The sequence below is a fragment of the Strongylocentrotus purpuratus genome, unplaced genomic scaffold (assembly GCF_000002235.5).
Source record: "Strongylocentrotus purpuratus isolate Spur 01 unplaced genomic scaffold, Spur_5.0 spur5_scaffold_7, whole genome shotgun sequence".
Classification (NCBI taxonomy): Eukaryota; Metazoa; Echinodermata; class Echinoidea; order Camarodonta; family Strongylocentrotidae; genus Strongylocentrotus; species Strongylocentrotus purpuratus.
The window spans coordinates 13405029-13418568 of record NW_022145613.1 but is presented as its reverse complement, the minus strand read 5'-3'; the positions used below and the strand labels follow the sequence as shown (position 1 = coordinate 13418568).

General features: G+C 39.6%; 1 protein-coding gene across 1 annotated transcript in view; it reads left to right on the top strand.

Annotated features, from left to right (window-relative positions):
- Window positions 1-12767, top strand: part of LOC100891136 (phosphatidylinositol 4-kinase beta) — a 31679-nt gene extending 18912 nt beyond the window's left edge. The window contains exons 5-14 of the mRNA XM_003726226.3: window positions 80-246; window positions 791-881; window positions 1268-1407; window positions 2149-2385; window positions 4719-4883; window positions 6051-6233; window positions 7358-7623; window positions 8218-8350; window positions 9323-9440; window positions 12046-12767. Coding sequence (XP_003726274.1) covers window positions 80-246; window positions 791-881; window positions 1268-1407; window positions 2149-2385; window positions 4719-4883; window positions 6051-6233; window positions 7358-7623; window positions 8218-8350; window positions 9323-9440; window positions 12046-12233 — 1688 coding nt within the window. The 3' untranslated portion in view covers window positions 12234-12767. The remainder of the gene's footprint in view (window positions 1-79; window positions 247-790; window positions 882-1267; window positions 1408-2148; window positions 2386-4718; window positions 4884-6050; window positions 6234-7357; window positions 7624-8217; window positions 8351-9322; window positions 9441-12045) is intronic.
- The last annotated feature ends 773 nt before the right edge of the window (window positions 12768-13540 follow it).

The window sequence follows — 13540 nt, the reverse complement described above, 5'->3', positions numbered from 1 at the left end:
TGTATTTGCACATCAGCTCTGTATCCTTAAATGTAGTGTTCAACTTTATCACCAATTATTCTTGATTTCTCATTCTTAGCGATCACACCAGAAATAGTAGGAACATTACGCCAAGGAGACATGCGTCTGGGGGACCTCACATCTGGTAGAGCCTTCGACAGCCAGTGCAACTGCTTTGACAGCTCCGAAAACAAGCTCAATGAACTAACAGGGCGCCCTCAGGCAGTCATTGAGTGCCAGTGCCAGGTAACGCCCCCTTCCTTGTTTTGCATCACTTTATTTAAAATATGATGTTTTGTTATTTACCATAATTTAGTTGATCTTATTATGTCAGTTTCCTGTCCTTTGTGTCCCGTCTTGTCATTCTTTTGTTTATTTAGACACTTAAAAATGATTTATGAAAATATGTTTTTATATTATACTTTAAAATGATTTATGAAAACAATGTTAATATTATATTTATTCTTGGGAACCTACAAAAACAAGCTATGCTTTCCAGTAGGTTCCTGTTTCATTTCATAATTTTTAACTTACTCTGTCAACTATTTGTGCAAACAATTGATATAAAATGGAATAAATTAGAATCAATCAATCAATCATTAGGATGCTGTTGATCAAAAAATATATTTTAGCAAGAACCTATCAGACTGTTTTCCTGCCTGAATGCATTTGTCTTGTACAAGAATCAAATTTTTCATGACAGTAACTTGAATGTGAAGGTGGAGTGCCTTGAAGTAGTTGGTATAGTTCGAATTGTTAATGTTGTCTTTCCTTTCTGTAATAAATTCAGGCCCCAAGACTGGCACCCATGTTGGAATTCCTTAAAGCTTTGATGGGTATCGGTAAGAAACTACAGGGTTTGCCCTCCAGAGAGTTGAGAAGTGAGTATTTTTTGTTGGATGACAATTTGCATTAATTAATTAGATGTGTATGTACATGTATCACAATGAAATCTTGTATTAAAGAACCCTGTTTTTTAATTTGATTCAGATCATTTTGCCTGCACTGCATCCTTGTATTCTACCAATGTGAGTCCTGATTTATCAAGGTCTAATGAGTAAAAAGGTAGTTTTCTCGGTCCAAAGGAGTTTATTAGGACACGATTCCGCTTATGAACATTTCCTTATTCACATATTATTAAACACATTCTGAGACAATCTCATTTGCAATGTCATTTGCCTTTCGGTTATTCTTTCCTCGCTGCATCCCTGTTACACAGTTCTGACGTTTTAATTTAATGCTCTCTCTGCTCCTTCTTACCTTTAAGCGAGCCATTTGTTTTCTGAGCTTCAGAAGTTAAACCTGAATCTCCCAGCCAGGATCTGGGTTCCCTCAACCGCCTCCAAGAACCATCACATCGTACGCATTCCACACACTGCCGGGGTAGTCCTCAACTCGAAAGACAAGGTGAGGATCTCTCTCTCTCTCTCTCTCTCTCCGTCTCCGTCTCTGTCTCTCTCTCTCTCCATCTCTGTCTCTCTTTCCATTTCTTTCCCTCTCTCTCTCTCTCTCTCTCTAGGTGCCGTATCTGCCGACTTTGGTAATCACGATATCCCATCACTCGCTCTTTCTAGCCTCCACAAAATAGTTTGCGATGCTTGGTCACCTACAGTATAAGAATAGTAGGAGGGGATCATAGCTTAGAAATGAAAACTCTTCTTCCCATATTTGTCATGGAATTAATATTGAAACCTGTCACAGTCTCTTATACAGTGAAACCTGTGCATAAAGACTAATCTAGGGAGACAAGAAAAATGGTTCTTATAGGCAGGTGGTCTTCCTGTACAGGCTTCTTTAGTACACATTTCAATGAAACCGTTTTCAAGGGAACAAGGAAAAAAATGTGGTCCTTTATAGACAGGGGGTCTTTCGGTACAGGTGGTTGCTAAAGCAGGTTTGACTGTATTTAAATTCATGTATACACCTTGTCATTCTGCGCCACCTCAGGCCCCGTATCTCATATACGTTGAGGTACTAGACTGCGAGAACAAGCACACGTCACCCCTCCCGGCCAAGATCCTAGAAAACACACTGAAACCGTTTTCAAAGGAAACACAAAAACGTGGTCTTTATAGACAGTTGGTCTCTCTGTTCAGGTGGTTGGTATTTAAATTCATGTATACATGTTTTCATTCTTCGTCCCCCCAGGCCCCGTATCTCATATACGTTGAGGTACTAGACTGTGAGAACAAGCACACTTCGCCCCTCCCGGCCAAGATTCTAGAAAACACACTGCGGTTCACCAAGTCGGAGGAGAATCTGAGCAGGTATTTCCACGGTGAATTGGCCCCGGCTACTCACACACCGCCCACCACGTACGCGGTTTATCACATCAATGATTCTGATCATGAATGCTGGTCACAGGAAGATGATGACATACTTCAGGTAAGATGGATGTACAAATATGTAGACATTTTCTCACCGCTTAAAGCCACACTGTACTACTTGTAGTTACTTGCTCCATCTATATAGAAAACTTCTCTAATCGGTGCCTGTTGGTCCCCCATGATCCTCTTTTTCTTATGTTAATTGAGAGCTGTGTTTATAAGATAGCCATCTGTCAGTGACCTAGCTGTGTGGTCTAATCCCTTCTGGCTGAACTAGTACAGCCGACCTTTAAAGGTATAGACCAGTTTTGGAAACGCCCCCCTCTTAACCCTATTTAGCCCGGGGGCTTGAGAAGCCCCCCCCTCGACATTTTTCGCGATAATTTTTTAACGCAAGAAAATCTTGCACTGAAATTTTGTGACTTTTTTCTTTCGAGTCTTGCGCATCTTTTGAAAGAAATTTTTCGAAAATCGGACCTACCATTACAAAGTCACATGACCTTTTGTCTTTGCATGTCAGCCCGAAAATCGCTCATTTTTGTGATTTGTGTACAAAACATATGGAAATCTCATTTTTTTCAAATAAAGAGATAAAACATTGGTTATTTGGTCTTGTTTATAGTTGAGGTGTTTATTTTGGGGTCAAAATAGTTGAATTATAGTTGGAAATGAAATAAAACAACAAAAACAATAAAAATACATGAGTTAAAAAAACAAAGAAATACATAAGAAATTATCAAAACAATAGATAACATAAAGAATAACCCTGGTTTTTCAATTTTTTGTGTTGTATTATTATTCCAAATGGTCTAACAAATATATGTAGTGAGAAAGAATGCTTAAATATGAATAATGTCTGATTTATGGGCAAAAATGTGAATTTGATGACCTTATTTGCATAAATTACCATAAATATGCAAATGAGTGAATTTTTCAAAAAATTGAAATTACCATAGTAATCTATACACTTCACTTGACATGTATGCAAATTTTCGCGGCGATCGGTCGTTTCACGGCCGAGATCATAGGGGGGGGCCTGAGAAGCCCCCCCCCCCCCCCCCGGGCTATGCAGTTTCAAAATAGCCCGGGCTAAATAGGGTTAAAAAATGAAATGGAAGCTCTTATTACCAATCATGTGAAAGAATATGTTTTGACCAATACGTGATGATTTGCCAGGAAACCGCCTACTTATTGATATATTTGGTAAATTATCATATTGATCCAGCCTGGATAGATATCACAAACGCACTTTAACATTGAACATTTGGTCATATATTTCTGCTTTTTGGCAAATATAGGTTAGAGTATCGCCATCTAAACCTCTGAAGGCAATATTTAAACAATATTGAATGGATATTTTGCACCAAAAAAAATTGAACCGCAATTTTACCACCACCGGTCTTTACCTTAAAGAGACAACTCACAAATAGCTTGATCATTACTCCAACCCAGTACATTGACCCATAGCTAGTAGAGAAGAAGAGGAGTTGAAGAGTTAGACATGCTCACACATGCGCACTCCAAGGACAATGCATGGATTAGAGCTCCAAATAAATTCCCTCCCACATAGGTCTACATATCGTAGGGAGGGATATTGTAGCCTGTGTACATACATGTTTAATGTCTCTTTACATTTTTGTTGTAAGTCTACTCAAATCGAAATTCATAAATAGTGCAAATGAATGATATTTCAGAAGGTTTTGTGTAGTATCAGAACCTCCAAAATACATATTTCCATATTTCAAAACTGTAATGTGTGTTATTTTCATGCCACATACCTACATGTTATTAGTGGGACTGATTACTGTGAGAGATATTTTACTCTTCAAATTGCCCTTTTCCTGGCAATCAATAACACATGACTCGTATCCTTTCTGAATACTTTCCTGTCATCCAAATGATGACATATCATTACTACTATAGGAAATACAGCTGTTCCTTTCTCCCCCTCCCGCCCCCTGCAAATTGGGGAAATGGATAATCATTCATACCAGGCTCCCTAGACAGGAGCATTATCTCTAATAGGGCTGTTCATTGTCATAGGTACATGTACATCTGTAGAAATTATTTTAAAAAAGGCATGTTGCTACAAGTCTGAAACTTGAATTGAATGCATGATTGTAAAAGATGTCCATGTACACTGTACACATACCTGTTAATCCAATGAAATTAATAGCCCTAATACAGCTTTGTTCAGACCAAAATATGAAGGAAAGTGATGTGAGTGGGTGTCGATTATAATCAACATTCCATGAATCTTAATCAATGTATGGGACATTTTTCACTTTGGATTTGCCAAAATACCAATGTGATACAAGTTTTCATGCAGTGGCTATGTTATACAATTGAAACTTATTAGAAACTCTCCTGTTCCACTCTCTCTCCCAAAAGCAATACTCAAGCTACTCGAAGAAGTCCAGCTCCAGCGATACGATATCTCAGTTCTCTCACGAGAGTGTGACGAGTACCGACAGCAAGGAACCAGTTTATATCGCTGCCGGAGATATTAGGAGAAGGCTTGCAGAATCCCTAAAAGCACCTTCCACTACGTTCAAGGTGAGAAGGATGGTGTTTTTTTTAGTGATGAAGGGGAGGTGATGGAGATAACGATGGAGAAGGTGTCAGTGGGTACGATGCATGTTGATATATATGAATGATTTAATGAATTAAGAACATATTTTTAATTTGTGTGTTTATTATAAGTTTTGGTTGGTAATTTTTAATCACAAAATGGTGCGCTAAGAAACACCAGTATTAAGCGCCTAATAAATGGTGTGTATTATTATTATTATTATTAATGATGACCATAACAATGATGGTGATGCTGGTGATGATGATGGTGATGGTGAAGGTGCTGATGATGATGATGATGATGGTGGTGGTGGTGGTGGTGGTGGTGGTGGTGGTGGTGGTGGTGATAATGATGATGAGGGTGGTGTTAATGGTGATACTGGTGATGATGATGGTGAGGGTAATGGTGATGGTAATGGTTAGGTGCTGATGATAATGATGGTGGTGGTGGTGGTGATGGTGATGCTGGTGGTGGTGGTGGTGGTGGTGATGGTGATGCTGGTGGTGGTGGTGGTGATGGTGATGCTAATGGTGCTGATGATGGTGGTGGTGGTGGTGGTGGTGGTGGTGGTGATAATGGTGATGATGGTGGTGGTGGTGGTGGTGATGATGGTGATGATGATGGTGAGGGTAATGGTGCTGCTAATGATGGTGGTGGTGGTGGTGATGATGATGAGGGTGGTGGTAATGGTGATGATGATGATGATGATGATGATGATGATGATGATGATGATGATGATGATGATGGTGGTGGTGGTGGTGATGGTGGTGATGATGGTGATGATGATGGTGAGGGTAATGGTGCTGCTAATGATGGTGGTGGTGGTGGTGATGATGATGAGGGTGGTGGTAATGGTGATGATGGTGATGATGATGGTGAGGGTAATGGTGATGAAGATGGTGATGGTTAGGTGATGGTGATGGTGATGGTGATGGTGATGGTGATGGTGATGGTGATGGTGATGGTGATGGTGATGGTGGTGATGGTGATGGTAAAGGGTAAAGGTGATGAAGATGGTGATGATGGTGATGGTGGTGATTTTTGTTTGGTTGGATAATGGTTTAGAAAATACTGAACCTGGCAGCCTGTTTTTGTTTATACACATGTGATTATGAAACCAATGTTGTTCCATGTCTCGTCTCACTTTACAGCATGACCCTGAGGACCCATCGGCCTCCGCACTGAAGGAGCCATGGGACGAGAAGGAGAAACGCATCCGGCAGTCGTCGCCATACGGCCACCTGCCTAACTGGCGTCTCCTCTCTGTCATTGTCAAGTGTGGTGATGACCTGAGACAGGAGCTCCTCTCGTTCCAGTTCATCACACAACTGCAGGTACGGGCTGGTTAATAGTGATGATGATAAAGATGGTTTGTTTTTACCCGACTGCTATGAAAGCTACTGCTACTGTTTCTGATTTGTTTTTGTCTTGTTTAATTGTTTGTTTTTTATTCTCTGTCGTGTTTGTTTTTTATAACGTAATTTTTTTCTTCAAAATTAAGTTATAAATGTATAAAGTTCAATTATTAATGTGCGAATCTACACCTAACAAGCATTGCTTTCAAGTAGGTTCGTTTTTTTCATTTCCTGTAACCAAATCATTTTGCATTACAGTGACCAAAAACAATGTCAGAGATATTTTAATGCTCACTTCTGTTATATCATTACGTTTATTATTGTTTGTCATTGTTTATATTATGTGAAAAAAAATGAAAAAATAAATTCGCTCTGTATAGTGCTACTACTAAAGCATGTATATGCTTGTTAGTAAGCAACCAGGAGACCAACAGCTGTTATTCCTTTCCGGGTAACTTTTTAATGAGAATTAATGACTTACCAAATGCCATTAGCGCATTGACTTGGTTTTGAACCTGTGACCTTCCGGTTACAAGACCACTGTTCTACCACTGAGCCAAGACCTCTCCTGGCAGCAGTGCCATCACTTTTCTTTCATATTGCACATCTCTCTGTGTCACATGCTTATGTTTTATGAACTCTCTGTGTATCATTTTGTGGTGATCCAACTTATGCCCCGGGTTTCAATTCGTCAGAGAAAAAGTTTTAGGGTGAGGGTTGCAATTTGGATTAGACTGTAGATTATTTTAGGTAAAGGGATAGAGTTGGTTCCAAAGTTGAACTAGGAATTTGGTTAGTACTAGATAATGACCATGGAGCAATTGCTGCCAGAGAATGTGTCATATAACCTTGTTTTACATTGTGAATTGTTTTTTTGCTTTTGTTCATCTGTTCATGAATTGTAAGCTGTAAGCATTATATATATATATCTTCACTCAAAGTAAATATTATTAATCAGTATGATACTGAATTGTCAAATTACATAAACATGCTGAATACCTTTCTTTTAATAGTTGTGTATACATGGTACCTGCAATTAAAACCTTTACTACATGTTAATTTGGGAATAACGAATGTCTTGCATCTACACCTGTCCCATGCAGAACATCTGGAGACAGGAGCACGTCCCGCTCTGGGTGCGTCCATGCAACATCCTGGTGACGTCCAATAACAGCGGCCTGATCGAGCCCATCATCAACGCCATCTCCCTCCACCAGGTGAAGAAGAACAGCAAGAGTACGCTCCTGACCTACTTCCATCGGGAGTTTGGCGGGCCCAGCTCGGAGAACTTCCTCACTGCTCAGAAGAACTTTGTGCAGAGCCTTGCGGCCTACTGCTTGGTCTGCTACCTGGTTCAAGTCAAAGACAGGTAAGGGACCGGTCTAGTTCCCCTTTCATAGAAGTGTAGTTGTGGTCTAGTTGATACATCTTTGGACTGTGGATCGCATAGTCTGCAGTTCGAGTCCAGCCGCGGCACTAATGTCCTTTGGCAAGACATTGATCTACCTTTGTCTCTCTCTCTCCACCCAGGTGTTATCAGGTCCCGGTAGGAGGGAATTCCTAAACCGCTGTAGGCACCGAAATTGGTAGCCTAGTAGAGCAGGGGTAATTTTGTACCGCCTTGAGCACCTTGCGTGGTGGATTTGTGCGCTATATTAATATTATTATTATTCATTAACCCCTGAGAGCACCTTATAAGAGCCTTATAGGACATAATGAATGTACCTGCATCAAACTAATGCTTGTTGTTTTAGTGCTACCATCATGTGCACATAACCTGTATTTTTCGTAATGTGTTAAGTTAACAAATGCAGTACTGTAAACAAAGTAATATCCCACCCTGTTATTGGTCAAAGGTCATAAATTCCAGCATATAGACCAATTGAAACACTCCGGAAGAGATTTACCATGACATTTAACAAAAAAATCAAACTAATACCCTTGCGTTTTTATTTTGCAACAGGCACAATGGTAACATCCTCCTGGATCCAGAGGGTCATATCATCCACATTGACTTTGGTTTCATCCTCTCTTCTTCACCCAAGAACCTCGGCTTTGAGGCCTCTCACTTCAAGCTCACACATGAATTTGTTGAGGTAAGTGCCCATCTTGTTCCCAACCTAGGTTGTAGAGAGATGCTAAAACGTTTTAAATACCTCATACATAGATTGTCATTTACTGATTGGTCAAAACTATATCATATGACAAGGAGCTTCTCAATCTATCATTGCGTCAGTGGGTTTCGGCATTCTATCAAACCCTGTGTTACTACTCCTAACCTCTCCGCTACTTTTGCACACACACAGAGCGTACCAGATTTCAAATGCTCTTCAGCGCGCAACTCATGCGTTGTCACGGCGCTCAAGCCATGCAATTTACGCTGAGCCTTAGTAACTGCATTACCTTACTGCAGTATAGATTGGATGTCATTATGATTGATTTCTTTTAGCGTTGGATATTGAAACTGTTTTGAGCTTCAAAAGACTGTAAATATATTATTGTGAGGAGCATATAGACTCTTGATATTGGATTTCTTTTCTAGACCTTTTCATTAATCAATGAAAAGGATGAGGTATATAAAACAAATATAGACTGCTTTGTAATCAGATGGTGGAGGAAATTATCACTCCCTCGGTGATAATTTCATACCGGCCCTTCTATCATATCATGATAGAAGGGCCGGTACCCCAATTAGGCGATCTTGAACACCACCTTAGGAGTGACAATTCCCACCATCATCCTCATGAGCAGTCAATATTTGTATACCATCCTGTAGATAAGACTTGGAATGGAGAACCTCGGCTTTGAGGCCTCCCACTTCAAGCTAATGCATGAATTTGCTGAGGTAAGGGCCCAAATCCAATTGACTTACAACTGGCACTCCATGAATCAGTGGACTTCTTTCACACTTAGCTGGACTAAAGTTAGTAATTGTTTATGATTACCAGTAATCGTTTCTCCCCAGGCACAAGAAACTGCTGAATAATCAATTATAAATGTTTGCAATGCTATTATGCTAATAACGATATAGAAACCATCCCTGATCTTGTTATATTTTCTCTGTACAGGTAATGGGTGGAGTTGGAAGTGACATGTTTGAATACTACAAGATTCTGATGTTGCAGGGGTTGATAGCAGCCAGGAAACACATGGACAAGCTGGTTCAGCTGGTGGAGGTGATGACAGGTATGGGCAAGGAATACTTCCGTTGAACTGGATGATTTTTTATAGGGTCGATAGTGTGGATAATGGAACTGTTGATGATGATAATGATGGTTACGATGGTGATGATAATGGTGAGAAAAATATTGATGAAAACGGTTATGATGATGATGACAATGGTGATGAAAATAATGATGAAAATGGTTATGATGATGATGATAATGGTGATGAAAGTAAAGGTGAAAAAGTAATGATGACGGTGATGAAAATAAGGATGGAAATAGTTATGATGATGATGATAATGGTGATGAAAATAATGATGAAAATAATGATGAAAATGGTAATGATGATGAAATTTATGATGAAAATAGTAATGATGATGATGGTAATGGTGATGAAAATAATGATGAAAATGATAATTGGTAATCGACGATGATGGGGATGATGATATGTTAAATGGTTGTTTGTTAGGATTAAATTGATGATATTGATATGAAGAAGTCCATGATGAAGATGGTAGTGTTGATATTGATGTAGAAATGAGGAGAATGACATTAACAATCACTAAGTACCTGTTTACATGATCAAAACTAGCCTGTTTTATGAAAGGTGATCGTCTGTGAAGGATTGTAGAAGAAGTTCCACATGAGCCTAATTGTAGAACATCTTCAGTTCTGTGTCCATAGTATAGATATAATGACTGCTGTGAGAGGAATAGTTGTTTTATAGGCTGTGGGAGTGACCATTGTTCATCTCTTTAAAGAGAGGTATATAACATGATTTAGTTCAGCTTGCACTCTTTAACTGCAATCAGTCAAAGAGCTATGGCATTTTGTATACAGATCTCTCCCTAGTAATAACCTCCTCTGCATGTTGTTTCCCCTTGTCTTTTATTGCGAGTATCGGTTCATGTATCCCTGTAATCTCCCTTTCCCTTTTTATGCCTCCGTTACGAAGTAGCCGGAGGCATTATGTTTTCGGGTTGTCCGTCCGTCCGTCCGTCCGTCCGTCCGTCCGTCCGTCCGTACGTCTGTACGTACGTCTGTACGTACGTCCCGTTCTCGTGATCACGTTATCTGAAGAACCGATGGATGGATTCCTGCCAAACTTTGGTCATGTATGTATCTTGTAGAGTCGATGAACTGATTAGATTTTGGGGTCACGAGGTCAAAGGTCAAAGGTCACAGGGCTCATTATGTATGCAAAACGGCTCGTGATCGCGTTATCTGAAGAACCGATTGATGGATTCCTGCCAAACTTTGGTCATGTATGTATCTTGTAGAGTCGATGAACTGATTAGATTTTGGGGTCACGAGGTCAAAGGTCAAAGGTCACAGGGCTCATTATGTATGCAAAACGGCTCGTGATCGCGTTATCTGAAGAACCGATTGATGGATTCCTGCCAAACTTTGGTCATGTATGTATCTTGCAGAGCCAATGAACTGATTAGATTTTGGGGTCACGAGGTCAAAGGTCAAAGGTCACAGGGCTCATTATGTATGCAAAAACAGCTTGTGATCGCGTTATCTCAAGAACCGATTGATGGATTCCTGCCAAACTTAGGTCATGTATGTTACTTGCAGAGCCGATGAACTTATTAGATTTTGGGTAACGAGGTCAAAGGTCAAAGGTCACAGCGCCCATTATGTATGCAAAAACAGCTTGTGATCGCGTTATCATTAGAACAGATTGATGGATTCCTGCCAAACTTAGATCATTTATGTATCTTGCAGAGCCAATGAACTGTGTAGATTCTTGGTTCATAAGGTCCAAGGTCATGGGCTCATTATGTATGCAAAAATAGCTTGTGAACGCATTCTCATTAGAACTGACAGATGGATTACTATTTAACTCTGGATATCTTGCAGAGCCAATGAGCTGAGTAGATATTAGGATCATGAGGTCAAAGTTCAAAGGGTCATATATGTATATGAGAAATTGTTTGTAATCACGATATTCTGAGAACCTGTTAATGGATTACAATTGAACTTGAATTTGAAAAATTTCTTCTGTTTTGGTTTGTAAAATTGCTCTATGACGGAGGCATCATTTTCGACTGCGCGCAGTCGAATTCCATCTAGTTTAATAATAATAATAATAGTAATAATGGGTTCTTGTATAGCGCTCATGTCAGTCAGATTTAACCCTCCTGGCGCTCCCGATTATTACCCTCACTGGCTTTAGCACGGCTGCCATACGGCGCTCTAGCATTTCAAGGAATAAATTCTTACCAGGTACCCATTTACTTCACCTGGGTGAGGTGTGGCAAATGTAGATCAATGTCTTGCCAAAGAACATTAGTGCGGCGTGTATTTGTATTTTTATTTTTTACTGTAGTTAATTATGTCATTTGTAGTTTAAGGAGCCTACCCACAACAAGCTCTGCTTTTCCATAGGCTCCGCCACTATATCTCTCAAGTTCAACTCAATGGTCGATATTCTGAATAGTGTGTACCTGTATTGTATATGTATCTACATGTATTAGGCTATTATTATTATTATTATTATCATTATTATTATTATTATTATTATATTATAATCATTTTCAATATGTTGTTAACTTGTTACACTCTTTATAAAATGAGATATTGTGGAAACCAATAAACTATCGATCTATTTATCTATACAGGATCTGAGCTGGCCTGTTTCAAGCAAGGTGCCAGTACGGTGAAGGCCATGAAGGAGCGATTCCACATGAACCTGACCGAAGAACAGCTCCAGCTCTGGGTACAAAACATGGTGGAGTCCAGTATGCATTCTCTCACCACCAGATTGTATGACGGTTTCCAATATCTCACCAACGGCATCTTCATCTAGACTTCTCTCTATAAACCAGAATGCTTGTTTGTTGCATAGCCATGAGGACTCTTCGCTGACATCATTTTATGTGTTGGTGTAGTGGTTCATTCACTTGACTCTCAATCCAGGGGTTAAGCATTCAAATCCCAGCCAAGCGATAAGATCCTTTGGCAAGACATAGATACACATTGGCCACCTCCACCTCAAGATAAATGGGTTACGATGCGCTAGAACGCTACATATATGGCTGCCAGCTACATGTACGACCGGGGTGATTATGCTGGAGCACCAGGAGTGATGCGGCGCAATGGACTTGCGTGATAAAGAAGAAACCACCATTATTATTGTTAATTCAAACAGGGTCGTCCACTCTCATATCAGGTTAGACTAAGAATGAGGACTGCGTTGTAGAACAGGGGGTGTTTCACAAAGATCCTAGGTTGAACATATCTCTAAGTGTTGGACTTAACATTTATGGAAAGCCGTTAGCATCTATGAAAATATTCTGTAAAATTTATTTCCAAAGGTATAAAATGTTGATTCAAATCATTCATATTTTCTATTATCAAGGAGATTTCATGTTGTTGATGTGGAATTTATAAAGGGTCTACTTGATTGTTTCACTTTTGAATATATTTTATTTTAAGGCTACAAATGGCTCTCCCTAAATTTTAAGTCCAACTTCGAGTTAAGTTCGACTAAGAATCTTTGTGAAACACCCCCCAGGTATCATCTGCAAAGGGTTCTGATGTTTCATCAAGGACAAGGACGTCCTCAGGATCTCTGTATCAACAATCCGGTGAAACCATTGGTCAGAAAGAACTGTTCCCACTCCTGGGGGGCGTTTCACAAAACTTATCATCAGTGACAAATGACAGTTTTTGTTTTAAGCTACTGAAATCCTTGCTTCTGATTGGTTATCAGCAGATTTGTCATCGATTTGTGTAATTTTTCATTGAAAAAAGGCTTTGTGAAACGGGTCCTTGGTGTGTACATGGCTCATTCAGATATGAAGCCGTAAGCCAGGTTTCTTTTTTAATCAAATTTTTAATAATGTGTAATTGAATACCAACTACACGCATCAAAGGTCCCATGTGTATGCACTGAGCCCTGTGTTATAAGATAGAGAAATGTGAAGTGTATTAATTTATGTATTTCATTATTGAAACAACAACAACAAGAAAAATTGCAGTTTACGGCTTCATATCTGAAGCAAGCTTTAGGCCATTAATTAAATGAATTTCTATTGTAGTATGAAGGGCATGTTTAGAGTTAGAGGGTTAGAGGTCGAACGAGGTCCAATGTAATGGTCAGTGTGCAGGGCC